The following is a 25237-nucleotide window of genomic DNA, read 5'->3' on the forward strand; positions in this document are numbered from 1 at the left end:
TGATATACGGACGATAAGTCAGTAAATATAGGACATACAGGACAAACAATGTTCAATCTTTGTGTAGGATATACCAATACTGAGCAGAGATGTCATTACCCTCAATGTGTCTCCCTGCTGAGCAGCAAAAACAAACCAGAAAAAGACAAACAACCTTCACTGTTGTGTCCTTTCTGATATGCAGCCAATAAGGCAGTAAACCTTCAATTTTGTATGTGTCTGATGTGCAACAACAATCTTGAATAGAGATAGCACATCCATATTCAAGTGATTTGGCATGCAACTCAACATGTCAAAGTCGCATGCCTAAAAATCGGCAGCCATTGCTGTTAATAGCGCTGTCTGAATCAGCACGTCACTTTGTGGTGCTGCACCGATTACAAATGGCAGTATGTGTACTACCCATGGCACAGGTTCAATTTTGTATTTTCCAACAAAATCAGGACCATCCAGCTTCACTGCTACCTTTCTGATAAGCAACCAATAAGGCAGTAATACAGGACCCACAGACAAACTTCAATCGTGTATATCTCTAATGTGCAACAATCTAACAATTCTGAATAGAGATAGCACATCCATATTGAAGCGATTTGGCATGCGACTCACATGTCAAATCGCATGCCTAAAATCGGCAGCTATTGCCGTTAATAGCACTGTCTGAATCAGGACGCCACCTTGTGGTGCTGTACCGATTACCAAAGGCAGTATATGTACTACCCCTGCCATCAATCTTTCCTGCTGCCTTTCTGATAAGCAACCAATAAGGCAGTAATACAGGACACAAAAACCCCACAGACAGACCCCAATCTTGTGTAGGTCTGATGTGCAGCAATATAACAATTATGAGCAGAAATGTCATCACCAGACTCAATGATGTGCGTTTCTGGCGTGCGGCACAAAACCAGAAAGTACAGACCACCTTCCCTGTTGTATTTTCTGATCTGTAGCCAAACAAAGCAGTACCTTTAGGATATAAAGGACACCCAACAAGCTTCAGCAGAGATGTCACAAATCTCAATGTGTACTTTAGTTGTGCCACCAAACACCCCAGCAAGGACAAACCTTCACTACTGAGGTCTACTGGTGAGCAGCCAAGAAGGAGTCATGGTGTTATCCCTTTATGAAATAACCAAACAGGAGCAAATTATTTCATAGGCATAGCCTGGGCTGTAGATACTAATCCTTCACCACCAGTGAAGGAACCAATCCTAAAATGGTTGGACACCTTACTATAGTAGCTGTTGTCCTACCTTACCTCCGTAGATTGCGCAAACGCTAGCCAGCTCATACACGGGTGGGGCTAATCAGTAACTAAAGTCTCAATGAGCCCAGCCCTAGAGACCAATATAAGACCTCTAAAAAGGGTGGTTACCAATTTAGCCTGGAGGTAAATAGCCACCTGCAGCCCTTAAAGAAGCAATCATATAGCTCTTGCATATGTTAGCACAGAAAATCATCAAAGGATATAGGAAAAACGATTTATGGTAAATCGCTTTTAGATCTGTCACTGAGTGGACTGTAGCCCAAACCAACAAAAAGGTTTTTCTTACCCCCTGCATTAAAATATAACCACAATGTAAGAGTGGAGTGGGAGGTTGGAGCTTATGAAAAGTTACCCATAGCAAGCAACCCCCAAAAGGAGGATCTGTCACAAGGGAACCCCTACTGTGCCACACAGAAGCTTGGTCCCTGCCACATTGTTGAAAGTTAGGTCAGCTTTTAAGCATCTTGGAGCAACTTTAAGCAGATTCCTAGCAGCTGGGCTAATAGGGCCAGATAACCTAATGCACCTGCTGAGCAAGGGAGCTTACTCCTGAATCCTTCAACCATTGCACCATTAATAACTTGTTCAGTGGTATACCTGGCCAGTAAGGAACTCTTTGTTCTACCAGGTCACCCTCTTTGCTGTATTCACACCTACTAATGTACCACAACCGGGTATGTAGGGAGAGGCTGGCAACCTACTATTGCGATAACCACAGTGTCTCTGCTATAAGAGGAAGCTGTGGCTGGTGGTTTTTAGCAGTAGCTTCTGGGCTATTTTGTTATGGAGACCCCAGGTCCTGCACTGCACCACTCAGTAAATACAGGTGGAAGGGGAAAAAATGCCTTACCTACCTCTTTCCCATCTAAAGTGGTTTAGGCACACTCGCTCCTCTGCACCACTTGTCCACCATACAGCATCTCTGATGTAGGAGGGAGCTGTGGCTGGTGTCTTTAGCAAAAGCTTCTGGGCTATTTGAATACAGACCCCAGGGGAGATTATCTCAAATGCCCAGAAACCATCTGGCTGGGATTGGGGATTTTTGACTCACCGTTGTCGTCTTCCCCTTTTTCCACAGCCACCGGGCTAGCTTTTCCATCCTTATGGTCCACACGCAAGGAGGATAGCCGCCAAAGTGCCCCCCCCCCCCCCCCCCCACAACTGCTGTCCCTTTAGGGAGCTGCAAGGTTAGGCTGTGTCCTGCTCTGTCCAGTCAGTATATACACATGGGGGGGGGCAATGCCGTACGTTCCTCATTCCCATGAGGTGGTTTAGGCAGACATTCACCATAGTAAACTGGTGCCTCCTCGAAAGGAGGATGTGGGCGCCTGCTCCTGCTGACTCTCAGTCTTCCCTTCTGGGTAAGAACGCGGGTCGTTCAGGAGGTGCCCTCCCCAGCAGCCCACGCGAGCTACCAGGGACCCAGGAGTCAGGGGATACGATCCCCCTGGAAAGAACCGACGGCCAGCACCCCCGTCTGAAAGGACTTCCGGACAGGTAAGGGGGGGGGGGAGACAGGATAAAGGCCCCTGAAGTTCTGGGGACACCACTGTACCCAGGGGCCTTCAGCTCTCAGGGGGGCTTTCCCAGTTTCTGCTGCCCCCCCTGAGGAAAGGATAGGGGAACCCCCCGGGAAGGATAAATATATCCCGCCAGACCCAGAGGCTTCCCAGGCATTTGGTCCGGCTCCCAGGGGGAGACCACCAGCCCCAGGCTTCGGTCATTTGGAAAAAAAACAAACAGTTTCGCCGTGTAGGGAGAAACACAATCAAAAACTGAGGATCAGGGGGAAGGGTGTGGACTTAAAACAGCTGTTGATTGATTGTGTTTCCTGTGGGGAGGAGCCTCTCATCTCTCAGGTGTGCCGTCCTGGAAGATGACTTGAGAAAAAGGGAAGGTGATGTCATTTTACAGAGGGGAAACACTGGAAAAGTGCCAACATTGAAAAACTCATGCAGTTGCCCCCCACCCCTCTTGTCTATGGGATAGGGGATATATGAGGCTCATTCTAGCAGGTGACTGATCCCCGGGGCCTCTCCTCTACCCCGGCAAGGCTGCACTGGGCACTGATGAGCCAGGCAGCAACCAGAAAGTGTTCTTTACCCCTTAAGTTCCACCCCAAGCCCAGGGCCTTTGGCACACCTAGAATCAACCCTGTCAGTGGCTACATGAGTGTGAGTGTGTTTGAAGTTGTCACTTACGATTTTGGGGGGAGGGTGGCCTTGTTGTCTCCCCTGTTCGGGCCCGGGTGAGGGTAGCCTCCCTTTGTCCCCTCTGGTGGCTTGTCTGTTGCCTCCTTTTTTTGTGCTTCCCTGTTGAAAGAAGAGTAAAAACTTTTTTTTCTTCTTTTTTGACCCAAAAAAAAAATTATGGACAAAGATTAGAGAAAACATTATCTAGAATTTTAAAAACTTACTTGGAGAAAGCACATCTACAGACAGCTAATTTACACATATTGATTAGATACAAATATTGCTTACTTTTTTGATTATGTGATGGACTCCATCCGCTCTTGCTCACGGTGTTTTAAATCTGACCATCCCTCTTGGATTTGGTCCTTCCTTAGTTTGACCGAAAATTCGACCTCCAAAATGGCGCGGACCCTCTCCAAAATGAGGTCCTTTCGGCTGTTGGGCCTTTTATAGTTGCGCAGCCTGCAATTGTAGTTGTGCTTCAAGGATGCGCACCATTACCATCTCAGCCTTTCTCATGTGTGTGGCTTTGTGCCTCCTATAAGCTCCAGCACCGCAGACCTGCCTTGAATTATCGGAATCCGCCATGCTGTCACACTCCCGAATATTCCACCGTGTGTGTCGCATGCAGAAGAGATAGTCACGGCCCAGCGTCATGACACACTGAGAGCGGGGGTTCACACATGCGCAGTGTATATAAAGCCATAACGCGCAATCAATGTAACGGCTGTAGGAACGATCTGGGAGTGGAGGATGAATGATCGATATCGCCAAAAGGAAACATAAAACAAAGTTACAATTGTAAATTGGGGCATCAGCGGTTAGTGGCCTATACGGCTTATAGATTGAAGCCTATATTGGGACCAGATTATTTATGAGTTTAGCCTGACATTAGGGTTTATCTTGTAGGCATCTGCTAATTAATTTAATTCACAATGGTGGATAAATCCACAGCACCAGACTTTTTGCCAGAATTTATACAACAGTACCGGGTGCTGCCGTGTCATGGCAAGTCAAGAGTAGGGATTACTCAAATAAAATCAAGAGAAAGGCAGCGATGGAGAAACTGTTGGAATTGGTGAAGCCTCTGTATCCCGACATCAATCAGACATCAATTATTTGAAGGCCAGAATTGGTAGCCTGCATAGAACATGTAATAGGGAGCGCAAGAAGGTCATGGAATCCCAGAAATTGGGAGCATCAGCAGATGACATATGTCTCCAGGCTGTGGTACAACAGCCTGTGGTTTTTTGTCCGACCAAACAGAACCACGCCCATCACTCTCAACAGTTCCTTCCACAGCTCCTAAGGTCCACCCTGGTCCTTCTACACAGGAAGAAGATGTGGAGGAGCCCAGCTTGACCCAGGTATAGCATTGTTGAACATATTTGTAGACAAAAATAGAATGTTAACTAGATGTTATTGACCCCAAATTTCAAATTTCCCCAAAAGACAATAGTGGCCAAAAATGATTTGGACAAGAATGAAAAGTGCTGGGGTCAGAATGATAGTCTTTTCTATTTGTCAACATTCAATTTGCAAGTCATGAGCTCAAAATTGTGTGTGATTGATGACCAAAAAAAACCACAAATATGTCCCATTTTTATACACAGGAAAGTCAGTCAGGACAAGCCCGTGCCCAGCAGCCAGGCAGAGTCACAGATTCCTCCCCTACACCCTCCTACTAAAAGGGCCAGGAAGACCAGAAACCTGGATGACGCCACGGCTGACTTCCTCAGACATGCAACAAGTGCCATTAGTACAGCCCCGGATGCACAGGAGGCATTTGGCTGCATGACAGGCAATAAGCTGAGGGATATGGAGGAGGACCGACAGAGTATGTGTGAGGAGCTGATCCTGAAGCTCCTCAACAAGGGGAGGAGGGGCCAAATTACACCTAAAACCCATATCTGTAATTTAGAGGACAAGCCTCCACCACCTCCACAGCCACCACAGCAGCATGGCGGACCGTGGCAAATGCAGCCCCAACAAGCCCGCTGGGCTGGGAATTTTCACCCCTACAATTTATTATTTTTGTTTATTATTTTTGTTTATTATTTTTGTTTATTATTTTTGTTTATTATTTTTGTTTATTATTTTTGTTTATTATTTTTGTTTATTATTTTTGTTTATTATTTTTGTTTATTATTTTTGTTTATTATTTTTGTTTATTATTTTTGTTTATTATTTTAAATCATGATTTGAGTTATTCTACTTTATTTTTTGTGCAGAGAACGCATTTTTTAATTTAGTTTGATTTGTTAAAGAATGCAGAAGAAAAAAGAAAATGTCCTCAGCCGATGTGGAAGGAAGAGTTGAGAGCGATGGCCTGGGTTCGGTCCAGTCTGGCAAAAAACGCAGGCTGTTGTAAGACCACAGCCTGGGGACATACATGTCATCTGCTGCTGCTCCCGATCTCTCAGGAGTCTAGGACCGTACTGTGCTCCCTATTAAATGGACTCCTCAGGTTCCCAATTTTGCACTTCACATAATTGATGTCTGCCCTGGGGTACAAAGGCTTCACCAATTACAACTGTTTCTCCATTGCTGCCTTACTCTTGATTTTTATATGACCTTGTGCTCCCTATTAAATAAAAAATATTTAGTTTGAAAAATACTTGGCTATGTGCTTTTAAAAAAAAAAAAAAAAAAAAAAGGACAGTCTTTGTGAGTAGGCAGATATATTTCAAAAATACAATGTCAAATTATCAAGGGACACCAACATAGTTGTACCTTTGAGCTTAAAAACTACGAGATAATAATGGTGTTGTGGTGACTTCATGATTTAAAAAACAAACAAAAAGAAAATTAGAAATTGTAGTGGTGAAAATTCCCAGCCCAGCAGGCTTGTTGGGGCTGTATTTGCCACGGTCCGCCATGCTGCTGTTGTGGGTGGGGTGGCTGTGGTCACCCGACAAATCGCAGCAAAAATCACGTAAACAGAATTGTGGAATGCCTGTCACCCAAAAGAAGTTTTTCTTTGTGATTTGGGTGCCATTATCCCCATTCCCTCTTATTACAAACCTTTGTCTCCTAGCAGCACAAATCCTCCTCCCTCCAATACCCCCATGGCAACTGACAGGGGGTATCATGGGGCCCCAGCACACAGGGGGGCCCGGACAGCAGGGGGTTCAGAGCGGCGGGCGTGGGGGGCAATTACAGAGGGGGGTGCAATTATAGAAAAAGAGGGGGTACATTTACAGAGGAGTCAAAACATAAGGGAAAGACGTGACAGGCAAGTGCTGGTGCGGAAGTTTTTAACAAAATAAATGCTTAAAAACAATCCACTCACTCTCCATGTCAAAGCTGTATATGTCAGTCTGTGAAGTTGGCTATCCCATTCTCCCCTCCGATCCACGCTACTGTTTCACTGAATCTCTGGAGGAAACAGAGCCACGGGAAACTCATGTGAACTGTCAGCCTCTGATGATGGTGGCGTGGTTAAGCCTCCGGAACGCTCTGATTGGTCACAGCATCCCAGGCTGACAGCTCACTGCAGTTTCCCCGCGGCTCTGTATCCTTGGCTTCCTCCAGCGATTCAGTGAAACAGTAGCCTGGATTGGAGGGTAGAATGGGAAAGCCGACTTCACAGACTGACATATACAGCTCTGACATGAAGTGTGACTGGATTGTTTTTAAGCATTTATTTTATTAAAAACTTCCGCACCAGCAGCTGCCTGCCGCCTCTTATGTTCTGATTGCTCTGTAATTGCTCCCCCCACTTCGATCCCCCTGCTGTCCGGGTCCCCCTGTGTGCTGGGGCTGGTAAAAGGAGGTCCCATGGTACCCCCTGTCAGCTGGAAATGGTGTCCGGGTGTGAGGCAGAGGGAAACCTGGGCACAGCCTCCTGAACCCGTACTGTCTGGGTTTAAAACCGGACAGGTGGCAACCCTACTTCTCACTGTCCTGCAATACAAGTATCTCTGGGACAGAAAGTGAAGGGAAATCTCAACAGGAAGCAGAAAGAAAGAATAAACTGATGGTGTTTCAACCTGTGCCCTAGCCTACGTTTTCTAAAACTGCAAACACACACACACACACACACACACTTTAAAAAGCAGTATTAACTGTGACCAATATATACACACACAGACATGGGAGCTTCATCTACAGTGGGGACGGAAAGTATTCAGACCCCCTTAAATTTTTCACTGTTATATTGCAGCCATTTGCTAAAATCATTTAAGTTCATTTTTTTTCCTCATTAATGTACACACAGCACCCCATATTGACAGAAAAAAAAGAATTGTTGACATTTTTGCAGATTTATTAACCACTTCAATACCCGCGTATAGTCATATGACGTCCACAGATGGGATCTCCCATCCTAGGTGGACGTCATATGACGTCCTGGGATTCCCGGCCGTCTAGGGGGCGCACGTGCGCCGCCGGGAGCGCGTGCACGCACCCGCGTTCCTCGGGACCCGGTGCGTGTGCCCGGCAGCCGTGATGTCCGCCGGGCACCCGCGATTGCCCGTTAACCGGGCCGGCATGTGGATCTGTGTGTGTAAACCCACAGCTTGTCAGCTCTGAGGAGAGCGATCTGTGTTCCCAGAACGGAGGAACACTGATCGGTCTCCTCCCCTAGTGCGTCCCCTCCCTCTTCAGTTAGAATCATTCCCTAGGAAACATACTTAACCCCTCCCCGCCCCCTAGTGGTTAACCCCTTCACTGCCTGTCACATTTACACAATAATCAATGCAATTTTATAGCATTGATCGCTGTATAAATGTGATTGGTCCCAAAAATGTGTCAAAAGTGTCCGATGTGTCCGCCATAATGTCGCAGTCACCAAAAAAAAAAAAAAATCGCGATCGCCGCTAAAAAAATAAAAAATATATATTTTTTAAAAATGCCATAAATCTATCCCGTATTTTGTAGACGCTATAACTTTTGCGCAAACCAATCAATATACGCTTATTGCGATATTTTTTTACCAAAAATATGTAGAAGAATACGGATCGGCCAAAACTGAGGAAAAAAATGTGTTTTTTAAAAAAAAAAAAAAATTGGGATATTTATTATAGCACAAAGTAAAAAATATTGTGTTTTTTTCAAAATTGTCGCTCTTTTGTTTATAGCGCAAAAAATAAAAACCGCAGAGGCGATAAAATACCACCAAAAAAAAAAAAAGCTCTATTTGTGGTAAAAAAAGGACGTCAATTTTTTTGGGGTACAACGTCGCACGACCGCGCAATTGACGTTTAAAGTGCGACAGCGCTGAAAACTAAAAATTGGCCAGGGAAGGAAGGGGGTGAAATTGCCCTGTATTGAACCGGTTAAAAAAGAAAAAACTGAAATATCACATGGTCCTAAGTATTCAGACCCTTTGCACATATTTCTTCTGATCATCCTTGAGATTGTTCTACACCTTCCTTTGAGTCCAGCTGTGTTTGATTATACTGATTGGACTTGATTAGGAAAGCCACACACCTGTCTATATAAGACCTTACAGCTCACAGTGCACGTCAGAGCAAATGAGAATCATGAGGTCAAAGGAACTGCCTGAAGAGCTCAGAGACAGAATTGTGGCAAGGCACAGATCTGGCCAAGGTTACAAAAAAATTTGTTGCAATTAAGGTTCCTAAGAGCACAGTGGCCTCCATAATCCTTAAATGGAACATGTTTGGGACAACCAGAACCCTTCCTAGAGCTGGCCGTCCGGCCAAACTGAGCTATCGGGGGAGAAGAGCCTTGGTGAGAGAGGTAAAGAAGAACCCACAGATCACTGTGGCTGAGCTCCAGAGATGCAGTCAGTAGATGGGAGAAAGTTGTAGAAAGTCAGCCATCACTGCAGCCCTCCACCAGTCTGGGTTTTATGGCAGAGTGGTCCAATGGAAGCCTCTCTTCAGTGCAAGACACATGAAAGCCTGCATGGAGTTTGATAAAAAACACCTGAAGGACTTCAAGATGGTGAGAAATAAGATTCTGTGGTCTGATGAGACCAAGATAGAACTTTTTGGCCTTAATTCTAAGCGGTATGTGTGGAGAAAACCAGGCACTGCTCATTACCTGTCCAATACAGTCCCAACAGTGAAGCATGATGGTGGCAGCATCATGCTGTGGGGTGTTTTTCAGCTGCAGGGACAGGACGACTGGTTGCAATCAAGGGAAAGATGAATGCGGCCAAGTACAGGGATATCCTGGACGAAAACCTTCTCCAGAGTGCTCAGGACCTCAGACTGGGCCGAAGGTTTACCTTCCAACAAGACAATGACCCTAAGCACACAGCTAAAACAACGAAGGAGTGGCTTCACAACAACTCCGTGACTGTTCTTGAATGGCCCAGCCAGAGCCCTGACTTAAACCCAATTGAGCATCTCTGGAGAGACCTAAAAATGGCTGTCCACCAACGTTTACCATCCAACCTGACAGAACTGGAGAGGATCTGCAAAGAGGAATGGCAGAGGATCCCCAAATCCAGGTGTGAAAAACTTGTTGCATCTTTCCCAAAAAGACTCATGGCTGTATTAGATCAAAAGGGTGCTTCTACTAAATACTGAGCAAAGGGTCTGAATACTTAGGACCATGTGATATTTCAGTTTTTCTTTTTTAATAAATCTGCAAAAATGTCAACAATTCTGTGTTTTTCTGTCAATATGGGGTGCTGTGTGTACATTAATGAGGAAAAAAAATGAACTTAAATGATTTTAGCAAATGGCTGCAATATAACAAAGAGTGAAAAATTTAAGGGGGTCTGAATACTTCCCGTCCCCACTGTATCTCAGCAAGACCTACATGCAAAGAGTTTAGCTCTAGTGTGTCACATCCCAGCATCTGGGTGCCTGAGACATAGGTGCAACATCCATGATTGGACAAGTATTACGCATTCCACCATGCAAACGGTTTTACACGGCGCTTCCAGCTACCTGTGTCCCCTTAACTAGCATCACTGGAGAAACAAAACAAAATGCAGTGCATTCTGCACTGCATTAGTTTAATTGGAGGACAGGTGAGACATCAGGAGACCTTTATACTGTACCTCCATGAGGTCTCCTTAAAAAACTGTTACCAAAAAAATAAAACAGTATTAACCACTTATGGACCGAGCCTCTTTTTGAGATTTGTTTTTCTACAAGTTAATAACAGTTTTTTTGCTTGAAAATTACTTAGAACCCCCAAACATTATACATTTTTTTCTAACACCCTAGAGAATAAAATGGCAGTCATGGCAATACTTTCTCCATAGGCGACGTGTAAAAAAAAAAAATAAATAAATAAATAAATTCTACAGGTTACATGTTTTGAGTTACAGAGGAGGTCTAGGGCTAGAATTATTGCTTTCGCTCTACCAATCGTGGCAATACCTCACATGTGTGGTTTGAACACCGTTTTCATATGCGGGCTCTACTCACGTATGCGTTCGCTTCTGCGCGCGAGCTTGGTGGGACGGGCGCGTTTAAAGACTTTTTTTTAAAGAACAAGAAGTGTAAAAATAAAAAATAAAATAAGAAAAAAATAAAAATAAAGTGTCACTTTTATTCCTATTACAACGAATGTAAACATCCTTTGTAATAGAAAAAAAAAAAAAAAAAAAAACCCCCACACACACACGACAGGACCTCTTAAAGTCAAAAAGACCTCAGATCTCATATTTACACTAAAAAGCAATTAAAAAAAAAAAAAAAAAAAAAAAGTCCCTTTAAGAGCTATGGGCAGAAGTGACATTTTGACGTTGCTTCTGCCCTGCAATGGTATGGAGGTGGGTAGGGGGCCCATCTTCCTCCGATGGCTCAGATGCGCGGCGGAGGGCACCGGAGCGTGGCGGGAGGGGGTCCCCCCTCCCGCCGCTGATAAAAGTGATCTTGCGGCAAATCCGCTGCAGAGACCACTATTATCGGAAAGCGGACCGCCGGCCAAAGAGGAGGATACCGGGGTTATGGCAGCTAGCTGCTGCCATAACAACAATATTCCTCATCAAAGTTAGGACATATAACGGCGTGCGGCGGTCCGCAAGTGGTTAATAATAATTTAATCTATCACCACATGGGGGACATTGTCACCCAAGTAATAAGTGGAGACATGCACCCATTTATGTATTGCAACATCATCTTTTAAAGTTTTCCATAGACTTGGGTAACATATTGCATCTGTGAGCCCCAAAATTAGCATTAGGGCTTTTTTTTTTGCGTTTCATAAACCGTTGTACTAATATTGTGCAACTTAGAAAATAGGGACCACCAGCATTTTATTCTCTAGGGTGTCTGCTTTCAGAAAATATAGAACATTCAGAGGTTTTACTTACTTTTCAAAAACAGCTTTGGCTGAAAGCATTCAGCACGGTGGCAAGTGTAACTTTAAGAGACCCCCATCCCTAATTGGATGAATGAGAAATCCAGATGTTGGATGGACAGCACTGAATATGACTTGTTTGGCACATGGAGGACACTTATTTCAAATATAAATAATCAGAGAACCAATCATTGTCCTCTCTTCCTATGTGTGCCCCCTCCTAGGACAGGTGTACAGGGCTCCCCTCTGCTCAGCCTTACCTGCTCCACCTCGGTCAGGCCGCCCATCTTGTACCTGATGAGGTTGTAGATCTCCTTGGGATAGAAGAGTGACCTCAGGAACTCCATGGCCGGGGATGATCAACTCTCTGCGGTCGCCGCATCCACACACACCGGCCGTTTTTATAGTAGCAGCGGCCGGCCCCGCCCTCACCTGTCACCAGCTGCCAATCGCTGTGCGGAGGGACGATGTAGGGGCGTGGCGTGCTGCTTTCGGCGACAGCTGGTGGGGGCTGTGTAGGTGCGGTGGGCGGGTGCAGGAAAGACTGGCAGGGAATGCTGAGCCTTGTGGTGCACACACCATGATGGGGGAGGAATGGAGGTACTCCCAGCTCTCTGTAGCTGTATTCCTCATGTCTCTGGAGAGGGGACAACACATTGATGGCTATGGGCAGCACCAGCTCTGCTTTTATTATCCTCATGGTGTCAGTGCAAGAGACTGAAATACAGAAAAAAAAAAAAAAATATATATATATATATATATATATATATATATATATATATATATATATATATATATATATAATTTATTATTTTTTTAAACCACTTTAGCCCTGGAAGATTTTACCCCCTTCCTGACCAGAGTACTTTATGCGATTTGGCACTGCGTCGCTTTAACTGACAATTACGCGGTCGTGCGACGCTGTACCCAAACAAAATTGATGTCCTTTTTTCCCCACAAATAGAGCTTTCTTTTGATGGTATTTGATCGCCTCTGCAGGGGGTTTTTTTGTGCGCTATAAACAAATATAGAGCGACAATTTTGAAAAAAACACAATATTTTGTACTTTTTGCTATAATAAATATCCCCATTAAAAAAAAAAAAAAAAAAAAAATTTTTCCTCAGTTTAGGCTGATATGTATTCTTCTACATAATTTTTGGTAAAAAAAATCACAATAAGCATATATTGATTGGTTTGCGCAAAAGTTATAGCGTCTACAAACTAGGGGATAGATTTATAGCATTTTTATTATTTTTTTTTTTTTCACTAGTAATGGCGGCGATCTGCAATTTTTATCGTGACTGTGACAATACGGTGGGCACATCAGAAAATTTTGACATATTTTTGGGACCATTGGCATTAATACAATTAAAAATGCATTGATTACTGTAAAAATTCACTGGCAATGAAGGGGTTAACACTAGGGGGCGACCAAGGGGTTAACTGTGTTCCCTAATGTGTGTTCTAACTGAAGGGGGGAGGGGACTGACTATGGGAGATGAAAGATCGCTGTTCATACTCTGTATGAACAGACGATCTGTCACTTCTCCCCTCAGAGAACCGGGAGCTCTTGTTTACACACAGAGCTCCCGGTTCTTGCCGTGTTACGAGCGATCGGCTCCGGGGGCGAGCAGCAGGCGAGCGCCTCTGGCGGCGCGAGCACGCCGTCTAGTGGCCGCCTTTGGAGCCGACGTAAAATATGACGGCGATTCGCCTACCTGTGCAATTCTGCCGCATTATAACTGCGGCGGCTGGTCGGCAAGCGGTTAATTAAAATTGCTCCTGACAAAGCCAGGACTGGATCAAAGCATAAAACCCAGGAGAAGCCATTCTCATTGATGGCATCCCAGTCTTAGTCCGTAGGGTTCAATATTGAGTTGGCCCAACCTTTGCAGCTATAACATCTTCAACTCTTCTGGGAAGGTTTGAAGGTTTAGGAGTGTGTCTATGGGAATGTTTAACCATTCTTCCAGAAACGCATTTGTGAGGTCAGGCACTGATGTGGACGCTGGTGCGCCCTCCTTTTCTTTCTTGTTCTACAGCTGTCACATGACCCAGCTCTTTCCCAGCCTGCCTGCAGGGAAACAAAAACAGGAGGAGCTTCTAGTCCTCTGCTGCTGGTCACATGATCAAAATTTAAAAAAAGCAGCCTTTAGAATACAGAGTAAAAATAAATAAATAATATCAATAAACTGTTTTAAATTGACAGAAAAAATATATATTTGAAATCAAATTATTATTTTTGTTGGCAATAACATGGTGTGGGCAGATTTCTGCCAGTCACAGGCTGTGTCACAACCCTCCAGCCTGTGTCTTAGAATAAGAGGAAGGTGAAGCCTCCATTAATCTACATGTAATATCCCGCCCAGATTGTGTTTAGCTGGCTAGTGGGCATGGAGGAGAAGGGGGAGGGAGTGGGCAGTCATTTACCACTATATATACACCCACATGTGTGTATAGTCACATGATCTGCTCAGTACTCTTCATCAATCTGGCTCCAGCCTTCTCTGATTGCTGTTGCCGAATCATCTTTGCATCGTTGGAGCCTTGTCATGGACCATTTTCTTTAACTTCCACCACAGATTTTCAATTGGATTGAGATCCGGACTGTTTGCAGGCCATGACATTGACCTTATGTGTCTTTCTTCAAGGAATTTTTTCAGTTTTTGCTCTATGGCAAGATGCATTATCATCTTGATAAATGATTTCATCATCCCCAAACATCCTTTCAATAGATGGGATAAGAAAAGTGTCCAAAATTTCAATGTAAACCTGTGCATTTATTGAAGATTTAATGACATCCATCTCCCCAGTGCCTTTACCTGACATGCAGCCCCATATCATAATTGACTGTGGAAATTTGCATGTTTTTTTTTTACAGTCGTCTGCATAAATCTCATTGGAACGGCACCAAACAAAAGTTCCAGCATCATCACCTTGCCCAATGCAGATTTAAGATTCATCACTGAATATGAATTTCATCCAATCATCCACAGTCCACAATTGCCTTTCCTTAGCCCATTGTAACCTTGTTTTTTTGTGTTTAGGTGTTAGAGATGGCTTTCTTTTATCTTTTCTGTATGTAAATCCCATTTCCTTTAGGCGGTTTCTTACAGTTCGGTCACAGATGTTGACTCCAGTTTCCTCCCATTTGTTCCTCATTTGTTTTGTTGTACATTTTCTGTTTTCAAGGCATATTGCTTTAAGTTTTCTGTCTTGACGCTTTGATGTCTTCCTTGGTCTACCAGTATTCTTGCCTTTAACCACCTTCCCATGTTGCTTGTATTTGGTCCATGTTTTAGACACAGCCGACTGTGAACAACCAACATGTTGTGCAACACTGCGTGATGATTTACCCTCTTTAAGGAGTTTGATAATCCTCTCCTTTTTTTCAATTGACATCTCTGGTGTTGGAGCCATGCTTCATGTCAGTCCACTTGTTGCAACAGCTCTCCAAGGTGTGATCACTCCTTTTTATCTACATACTAACAAGCAGATTTAATCTGATGCAGGTGTTAGTGTTTGTAATGAAAATTTACAGGGTGATTCCATCATTTTTTCCTCAGAATTGAGTGATTCCATAATTTATTCTCTGTGTTTGTTCTATAAATCTAACTGTTACTGGCCACCACAATTATTTTTCTTGATTTCTTTTAGTGTTTCTTAAAGCCAGAAAGTTGCCATTTGAAATGCCTTTTGTTTTTGGCCATGTCTGTGATCTGCTTTTTTTTCTACAACAATAAACAACTGAAGGAACATCCTCAGGGACTGGTGATTCCATAATTTTTGCCAGGGGTTGTAGTATTAACAGCATGTAATACACCATTTATTGATAGTTTTTTATGATGTAGGTTCAGTGACACCTTAAAGGAGATTGTATAATGTATGTGAGTTAGAGGCCAGGTTCACATATGTGGTCACAGCAGGGGGTCCGGTACGTCCCTGTTCAACGATTCAGGTGCGAATCAGGTTCCGAATTTTTTGCCTGAATTCGCACCTGAATCAAAACCAAAGATGCACAGAACCCTTTCCAAATGTGGACCATGGCCACCCCGGAGGTGTGTGAACCGTGGCATCATGACTACCAATGCAAGAGGACCCTTTCTTACTGCCACCGATGTAAGGGGGTCTCATTCAGACTGACCACCAATGTAAAGGAAGCCCTTCTCCCACTGACCACCAATGGAAGGAAGTCCCTCCCTGAATGAACACCAGTGTAAAGAAGTCCTTCTCCCACTGATCACCAATGAAAGGAAGTCCTTTTCTGACTGACCACCAATGAAAGGAAGTCCTTCTTTGACTGACCACCAACCGAAGGAAGCCCTTCTCCCACTGATCACCAATGAAAGGAAGTCCTTTGCCCACTGACCACCAATGAAAGGAGGCATTCTCCCACTGACCAAAAATGTAAGGGAGTCCTTCTCCCTCTGAGCACCAATGCAAGGGCAACGTTTTCCAACTGAACTGTAAGAAAAGTCCTTCTACCACTGAACGTCAATGTACGGGAGTTCTTCTCTCACTGAGCACCGATGTAAGGAGCTCATTTTCCACAAGAGGAAAGAAGCAGGTTGGTAGCCAGAGATGTTAGTCATCTAAAGCTTAGCAATCGATCAATCAAACAATCAATCAAGACAAACAGAATGAGCACAAGTTAAATTTAAGGTGGCAACATCTGAAAATGGCAAAAATGGTGTCAATAGCTGTCTGTCATAGATTCCAACATACTATTCCAATATGTCTTCAAGGGCAAGAACTAACTAACAGCAAAGATGCCATCTGTCCTCAGGCAGATGGTCAGAGCAAACAGCAGAAAGTGGAAACAGGGTCAGCAGGCACAGACAAACCATTCCCAAAGAAAATCCAGGTTCTTCAATGCAGCAATAACAAACATAGCAAGCCAATAACGAGAATAAGCTCAGACAAGCTGAATACAAACTCAATCCAAACAATCTGCAGGAGTAACCCAGGACATGAACAGACAGACATCAGACAGACCTGAATATAGGCCAAACATACACAGAATAACTTGCTGATTAAGCATAGGCTGAATGTCAAGCAGTCTCCTTAAGCAAAAGGACAGGTGTACAAAGCAAAAAACTGAGCTGCAATGCTGAGTATCAACCTGAAGATGGCGAAGGTTCAAGCCTAATTTCAAGATGGCAAAAGGAATACACCTGGTTATAGAATATAAGAGTGCCTAGCTTGTTACAAAACACTCCAAGGCTGTAACCTTCTGACTTTCTTTTTTCATAGTAAATGCTAGATAAAGAGAATAGAGCATCTACCATATAAGAATTAACCAGGAAGAAGAGGTAACAGCAAACAAAACAATGGCCAGGACCACAGAGGATAATAGGTATACACACCACCAAACAAAGCAAGGCAAAAGTCCAATGACGTAGAGCAGTGGTCTCCAAATGGCGGCCCGGGGGGCGGATGTGGCCCCTTGCCTGCCTTTATCAAGTCCTTGGAACTATTCCTTCCACAGACACTAAATGATGCAGAACCATTTCTCCCACTGGCACCAATTATGGGGCACTATTCCCCCACTGATACCAACAAAGGGGCACTATTTCTCCCACTAGAACCAATGACAGGGCATTGTTTACTCTCATTGATGTTGGGGAAGTTACTACTCTACAAAGTCTGGCCCCCCTAAAGCCTGAATGACAGTAACCTGGCCCTTTGTTTGGAAAGTTTGGAGACCCCTGACGTAGAGAATCATTACATTAGCAAGATTATGTAAGGCAAGGTTATCCAAGACTAGACAGGGAGATTAAAGACACTGTTGTACATAAGGCAAAGTGCCTTAAGTTAAATGTCCCAGCACCTGTCCAATAGGGAGGCAACCTTAAATATCCATAGGCAGAGTACAAATAAAACATAAGTGTGGGCAAGCTGAGCAGGGTGGAGGCACAGCCCCGGGACAGCTGACATACAAGTGACAGTAGGAAAGGAGAAGAAGAGTGCACATAAGAGCCAGGAGAATTGGGATTGACTCCAAATGTTCCTTACATAAGTTAAATCTACTGTTTTGCACCAGTTGCTCTACCCTCCGAGACATTTGGGTATGAAATGAAAAGTCCTGCTTTATAAGACTTTTTAATACTTAAAGTGGAGTTCCACCCACTTTTACAACTCTTCAGCATCCCTCACTAAACTGTCCACTGTAAACAAATTGGATATTTTTAAATTTTTTTTCTCAGCACCTACTGTATATCTGCTGTATTCGTTTTTCACTTCCTCCTCCCTGGGCGCGGCCCATCGTATCATTTCCTGTTTGCAATGCCTTCTGGGAAGGGGCGGCAACTTCCTTTGAAACTGCCGTTGCTATGGAAACCTGACCTGAAACCTATTACACTGCTTGTGCTGCACTGAGCATGTGCGAGATCTGCAAGGATGAGATCCAGGAAGAAATACAGTCTGGCTTCAGATGCCCACACTTAAGATGGCCCTGGCCTGCTGTAAGTTTATAAAATAACAAACTACTGCTATAAACTAACAAAACAGACCTTAGTTTACAGACTAACTTTACTAGAATACATTAAAGTGGTGTTCCGGACGAAATTATACTTTTTAAATAAAAATACCCCTATAATACACAAGCTTAATGTATTCTAGTAAATTTAGTCTGTAAACTAAGGTCTGTTTTGTTAGTTTGTTATTTTATAAACTTACAGCAGGCCGTGGCCATCTTAAGTGTGGTTCAATTGTCATGCACCACCCTTTGGGCTCCTTCTGCTAATTTTGTGTTAGTAGAAGTTTGATGAGTGTTGATTCGCGCTTTTCATTTCGTGCTTTTCAGTTCGTTTCTGAACAGCCGTTCATCAACCAGCCATGTTGCAGAATTGGAGGAGATAACATGTTATTTATTATTAGCCTTGGAATTATTGTCTTTGACCCAAGTTCAGTCCAGGAACAGGAGGAGGAGGATTTCTTGGACCAAAAATGGGTTGCTTTATTAATCATGACCAATTATGTCATATGCCTTTCCTGCGGGAGCTCCAGGAGAATAATCCAGATGATTTTCGGAATTATCTCCGGATGACGGACCCCTGCTTTCACCAACTCTTGGCATTGTTGACCCCCTATATTAAGAAGCAGGACACATACATGAGGCTTTTATTTTATTTTTTGGTTGAATATTGATTTGATTTGGTATATTTTCTATATTTTTGGATGCATAGAATGCACTTTTTGGTTAAGTTCAATTGGCAGATAGCATGTCTAATTGTATTTGTTTTCTTTTTTTAATGCACAATAAAAAAATTGTGGAGAATAATACTTGGCTATGTGTTTTACTTCAAATGACGGTTTGGGAGTAGGTAGTTACATTTTATAAAATACAATGTAAAATTAACAAGGGACACCAACATAGTTGAATCTTTGCTATTAAAAACTACGGGATAATGGTGTTGTGGTAACTTGCCCAAAGAAAAAAAAAAAACAAGCATAATAATATTATTCTTGATATCACTAGAAAATAAAAGCCTTTTAAAATACGTTTGGCAGAACTCCATCAGTATCACCAGCAAAGCAGCTTTATTATTATCCCATTAAAGAAGAAGAGAATTGTGTGTTGCATTTCGAGAATTCATAATTTGCCGCGTCACGAATGTTAATTCTCCATTACGAACGCTAGTTTACAAGACCAACTGCTTCTGGCCCGTCCTTGCTTCCAAGCATGCGTGTGTGTACTTTGGAGTCTTTGAGCGTGTATACACCGACAACAGACATTTGTCCGCGGAAAATGTATAAGTCTGCCATCCAACATTTGTCCATGGAAAATCTGACAACAATTGTCCGATGGAGCGTACAAACGGTCAGATTTTCTGCCAACAGCCTGTCATCACACAATTCCCATCGGAAAGTCCGATTGTGTGTACGAGGCTTTGGACCCCATACACACTATTACATTTTCTGCAGGTTTTTGTCTTCAGATTTACCAAAACCACATAATATGAGGTCAAACCTTAAGAGTTTCAATTTGTATGCAATCAGGCAGGCCCTTGCACTACATGGTTTTGGTAAATATGAACACAAAAATCTGCAGAAAATCTAATAGCGTGTATGGGGCCTTAAGATTTGACCTCATATTATATGGTTTTGGTAAATCTGAAGGAAAAAAAATCTTTGGGGCTGGCTTTCTCTGAAACCTTGGAAAGAGGGGATCTGATAATGGATGGGTCACTACTCTGACTCATTCCCTTTCATTTTGAATAGGGTTGAACTTGGGTTTGGGCAAAACCCATAAGGAAGCTGGCAGGACTGGCCCAATCAGCTGCAGCCCAGACACTCCCTGCCTCCAAGCTGCACATACAGAAAAAGCAATTGCTCTAACATGGCCATGAGTGTTGCCATATTAAGATGCAACTCGTTGGGTCTGTGCTGAAAGCTTCCGTCCAGGTTTGGCCCAAACCCAAGCTCATCCCTGATTTTGAGCTACTGAACTTGTACACAACAGGCTACTTACAGCAGTTAGTAAGTAAACAGAGAAAAACATGTCAAAAGAAGCCCAAAGCTCAACCTGCTGGCTGGAAAGAAGACTATGCAATATTCAGCAGGACAGTGACTTAGTGGTTAGCATCTCTGCCTTGTGGCACAGGGTCCTCAGTTCAGATCCCAACCTGAATGGAATTTACATGTTCTCCCTGTGCTTGGGGGTGTTTCCTCGGGGTATTTCAGTTTCCTCTCACACTACATAGACATACTGGTTATTTGGCTCCTTTCTACATTGGCCCTAATATGTATGCATGAGTTAGGGACCTTTGATTGTAAGCTCCTCGAGGGCAGGGACTGATGTGAATGTACAATATATATATATATATACACACACACACACAATATTGTCAAAATTATTGGGACGTCTGCCTTTACATGCACATAAACTTTAATAGCATCTCAGTCTTAGCCTGTAGAGTTCAATATTGAGTTGGCCCACCCTTTGCAGCTATAACAGCTTCAACTCTTCTGGGAAGGCTGTCCACAAGGTTTAGGAGTGTGTCTATGGGAATGTTTGACCATTCTTCCAAAAGCGCATTTGTGAGGTCTGGCACTGATGTTGGACGAGAAGGCCTGGCTCACAGTCTCTGCTATAATTCAGGACTCTGGGCAGTCACTGGTGCACAGTTATGTTGGAACAGGAAGGGGCCATCCCCAAACTGTTCCCACAAAGTTATCATGTTGGAATACTGCCCTGCAGCCCAGTCCCCGAAAGCTGGGGATCATGCTCTGCTTCAGTATTTCACTGTACATGTTGGCATTCATGGTTCCCTCAATGAACTGTAGCTCCCCAGTGCCAGCAGCACTCATGCAGCCCCAAACTATGACATTCCTACCACCATGCATGACCATAGGCAAGACACACTTGTCTTTGTACTCCTCACATAGTTGCCGCCACACACGCTTGAAACCATCTGAGCCAAATAAGTTTATCTTGGTCTCATCAGACCACAGGACATGGTTCCAGTAATCCATGTCCTTAGTCTGCTTGTCTTCAGCAAACTGTTTGTGGGCTTTCTTGTGCATCATCTTTAGAAGAGGCTTCCTTCTGGGATGCCAGCCATGCAGACCAATTTGATGCCACTGTGACAGTGCTTGTGACACACCAGTGCAGTCACATGCATTAAGTCCATATGTATGTGAAAGTTTCAACTCAGGGCTTACATAGGGCTGCTTCTACTCCCGATGGCTGAACAGAGTGATGGGAAAACAAAGATAAGGTGTGCATAAAGTGATCCTGACTTGCATGGTCAACGTAGAGATGCACTGTTGTTCTGGCACCAATTTTGTTTGGATTAGTGGAAGGTAATACAGATTTACTTTAAGTACAATGGCCTACCGTATGGGTGTCCTCAGAAGGGTTTTTGGCCCTGCAACCCTATTGGACAATGAACAAATTACCACCATGGAGAACCGAGATGGGTGCATTGTAGGTGTCCTGTTCCAAGTCACTGGCTCATGTTGATCTTTTTTTAAGGAGTGCACCTAGCTCAGATACTGTCAGTTGAGGGCCACCAGCACAATGGCCCATGAAAGATCTATTAAGCTGAGTCTGTGGTAAAAACACAACAATCAAAGGGTGTTAAAGAAATCAAATAAAATTTCATACCATGCTCTAATAACCACGTGTAACTACATAAACAGTAAAAGTGCTAAAAGAACTGAATTAAATATCCATATGTGAATACTGCATATAAATACTCAAAATTAATTTATACGTGCTAAAAAAATATGACAATTAATGTTAAATGTCCATATAGAAACAATTTTAATAAAATGTCCATGGACCACCACCAGAATCTTCAATCCAAGTGAGTGATGAAAATCGTTAATAGCTGGGTAAGATAGGTAACGTCTTCCACCACCCCCAGGCAACCAATCTACTCACCAGACCAATTTGACACCCATTACAGGTAGTCAAAACAAGCGCAGACACCAATGGAGATATGCCTTCTGATGAGAGACTGGTCCGCGGCACGCTGAACTCCAACGATCGGTCATGTATCAAAAAAGCAAGAAGAAGGGGCTCCTTATGGTGTAGTATATAAAAAAAAACTGTCCTCATCAGAAGTCATATCTCCTTTCTGAGCTTGTTTTGACTACCTGTAATGGGTGTCAAATTGGTCTGGTGAGTAGATTGGTTGCCTGGTGGTGGTGGAAGACATTACCTATCGCACCCAGCTATTAAGGATTTTCATCCATTACTTGGATTGAAGATTCTGGTGGTGGTCCATGGACATTTAATTAAAATTGTTTCTATGTGGACATTTAACATTAATTGTCATAGTTTTTTAGCACGTATAAATTAATTTGAGTATTTATATGTTCACATATGGATACATAATTCAGTTCTTTTAGCACGTTTACTGTTTATGTATTTACACGTGGTTATTGGAGCGTGGTATTAAATTGTATTTGATTTCTTTAACACCCTTTGATTGTTGTACTGGACCAGTCTCTAATCAGAAGGCATATCTCCATCGGTATCTGTGCTTGTTTTGACTACCTGTAATGGGTGTCAAATTGGTCTGGTGAGTAGATTGGTTGCCTGGTGGTGGTGGGAGACGTTACCTATCTCACCCAGCTATTAAGGATTTTCATCACTCACTTGGATTGAAGATTCTGGTGGTGGTCCACGAACATTTAATTAAAATTGTTTCTACATGGACATTTAACATTAATTGTCATAGTTATTTAGCACATATAAATTAATATGAGTATTTATATATTCATATATGGATAAATAATTCAGTTCTTTTAGCACGTTTACTGTTTATGTATTTACATGTGGTTATTGGAGCGCGGTATGAAATTTTATTTGATTTCTGTCTCACTACCAGCTGCTCCCTAGAAGTTCACAGCACATTTTTTTGTTTTATTGGTTCAGTGTGCAAGGCTTATAGGTATTTCCCATAATTTTTTCAACAATCAAAGGATTCCCCCCAAGACCATCCCACCATGTATAAATAGCAGTAACCTATATAGGAATGATTTGGGAGTACCCAGCCACCAATGCATGAAAAACCAAGAGAGAAAAAAAAAAAAAGGGAGGACCAAACATGGAACCCAGAAACCATACAATATTGAATCAACCCCTGATCACCAGCCAACAGGTTATAAACACACTAGGTGCAGGAATTCATACACCACCACTACAAACCAGCCCCCAAACAACGTTCACACCCCTACTCAAGAAGTAATAACTGGACCAGTACATGACAAACTGGAAACAAGAAAACTAGAGGGTTGTGAATCTTTCAAAAATTGAACTGAAGTATCTCTATTACTTAGGGGACTAACATTTTGCCCCACATTGAGAGGGAACATCTATGAGGTAGTGAAGGACATTCATTTATTTGCTAGGAGATTGATTTTATGTGTCTTACATGAAAGGAAATCATGCATGTCTCCCTTGGGACCTCTAGGAGATTGGGCGCACTTAAATAGATGAGAATATATGGCACTGAAAGACTGTGTGGATCTTTGGGAGGAAGGACAACTAGAACAAGAGGAGGAGTCTGCTGATGATGAATTTTCCAAAATTATGTTGGATGTAGCCCCAGAATTAAGTGGGGAATTCCCTGCTGAACAGGATCAAACAATAGACACTGTCAATTTAAGGATGTCAATCTCTACAAGAGATTGGGAACTTTTCCCCCCTTGTCCACTGTAGCAGGTGTATCATGCTTTGTTAAAGCGGTCACTAAAGAACTAAGGAACTTAAGATGGAAGGGCATTTCTAGCGCCAGCTTGACATCTGCAAAGTGTAATGCCCTTCAGGAACTGCAGCTTAACCCTGAATTTGGTCATCAAAATGGCAGACAATGGGGGAAATATAGCAGTGATGCATAAAACTAAATACAATGATATGTGTAGATGGATCCTGAACAATAAGGACTGGTATACCCCTATAACAAGTATCAACATGGAGAGAGAGGAAGTTCAGTTGTTCTCCATGATTGATCAGGCCCATTGAAAACAACATTATTGACAAAGATATAGTGGAAATTTTATAGGTGGAGCACCCAAGGATACCAATCTTCTATGCCCTTCCCAATATCCACAAATTTCACAGAGAAAATAAGTGAATATATAGATAAGATCCTTCAGCCATTTGTTGTAAACCACTTCTCATTTGTTAGGGACACCCTATATCTTTTGACATTGCTACATGATTTAACTATACCTGAAAACGCTATTCTGTTAATTCAAAAGTAAAAAAAATATCTGTGCACACACCAGTGTAATAAACCAAATAAAGTGCTGCTGCTGAAATCTAATAGTGTGGCACTTACTCCCATGTGCTGAATAGTTTTAAAATTGAAAAGTGATCCAGTGCTACACCTGCATACACAAACACATATACAGTGGATATAAAAAGTCTACACACTTCTGTTAAAATGTCAGGTTTCTGTGATGTAAAAAAATGAGACAAAGATAAATCATTTCAGAACTTTTTCTACCTTTATGTGACCTATAAACTGTACAACTCAGTTGAACAACAAACTGAAATCTTTTAGTTGGAGGGAATTAAAAAGAAAAAACTAAAATAATATGGTTGCATAAGTGTGCACACCCTTAAACTAATACTTTGTTGAAGCATCTTTTGATTTTATTACAGCACTCAGTCTTTTTGAGTATGAGTCTATCAGCATGGCACATCTTGACTTGGCAATATTTGCCCACTCTTCTTTGCAAAAACACTCCAAATCTGTCAAATTGTGAGGGCATCTCCTGTGCACAGCCCTCTTCAGATCACCCCACAAATTTTCAATCGGATTCAAGTCTGGGCTTTGGCTGACCCATTCCAAAACTTTAATCTTCTTCTGGTGAAGCCATTCCTTTGTTGATTTGGATGTATGCTTTGGGTCGTCATGCTGAAAGATGAAGTTCCTCTTCATGTTCAGCTTTCTAGCGAAAGCCTAAAGGTTTTGTACCAATATTGACTGGTATTTGGAACTGTTCATAATTCCCTCTACCTTGACTAAGGCTGAAGAAAAACAGCCCCAAAGCATGATGCTGCCATCCCCATGCTTCACTGTGTGT

General features: G+C 42.9%; 1 protein-coding gene across 1 annotated transcript in view; it reads right to left on the bottom strand.

Annotated features, from left to right (window-relative positions):
• LOC141141362 (squalene synthase-like) overlaps window positions 1-12116 on the bottom strand; it is a 77305-nt gene extending 65189 nt beyond the window's left edge. The window contains exon 1 of the mRNA XM_073629026.1: window positions 11949-12116. Within this exon, the coding sequence (XP_073485127.1) occupies window positions 11949-12035 (87 nt within the window). The 5' untranslated portion in view covers window positions 12036-12116. The remainder of the gene's footprint in view (window positions 1-11948) is intronic.
• Window positions 12117-25237: the final 13121 nt, after the last annotated feature.

The sequence above is a fragment of the Aquarana catesbeiana genome, linkage group LG04, assembly GCF_042186555.1.
Source record: "Aquarana catesbeiana isolate 2022-GZ linkage group LG04, ASM4218655v1, whole genome shotgun sequence".
NCBI classification, from domain to species: Eukaryota; Metazoa; Chordata; class Amphibia; order Anura; family Ranidae; genus Aquarana; species Aquarana catesbeiana.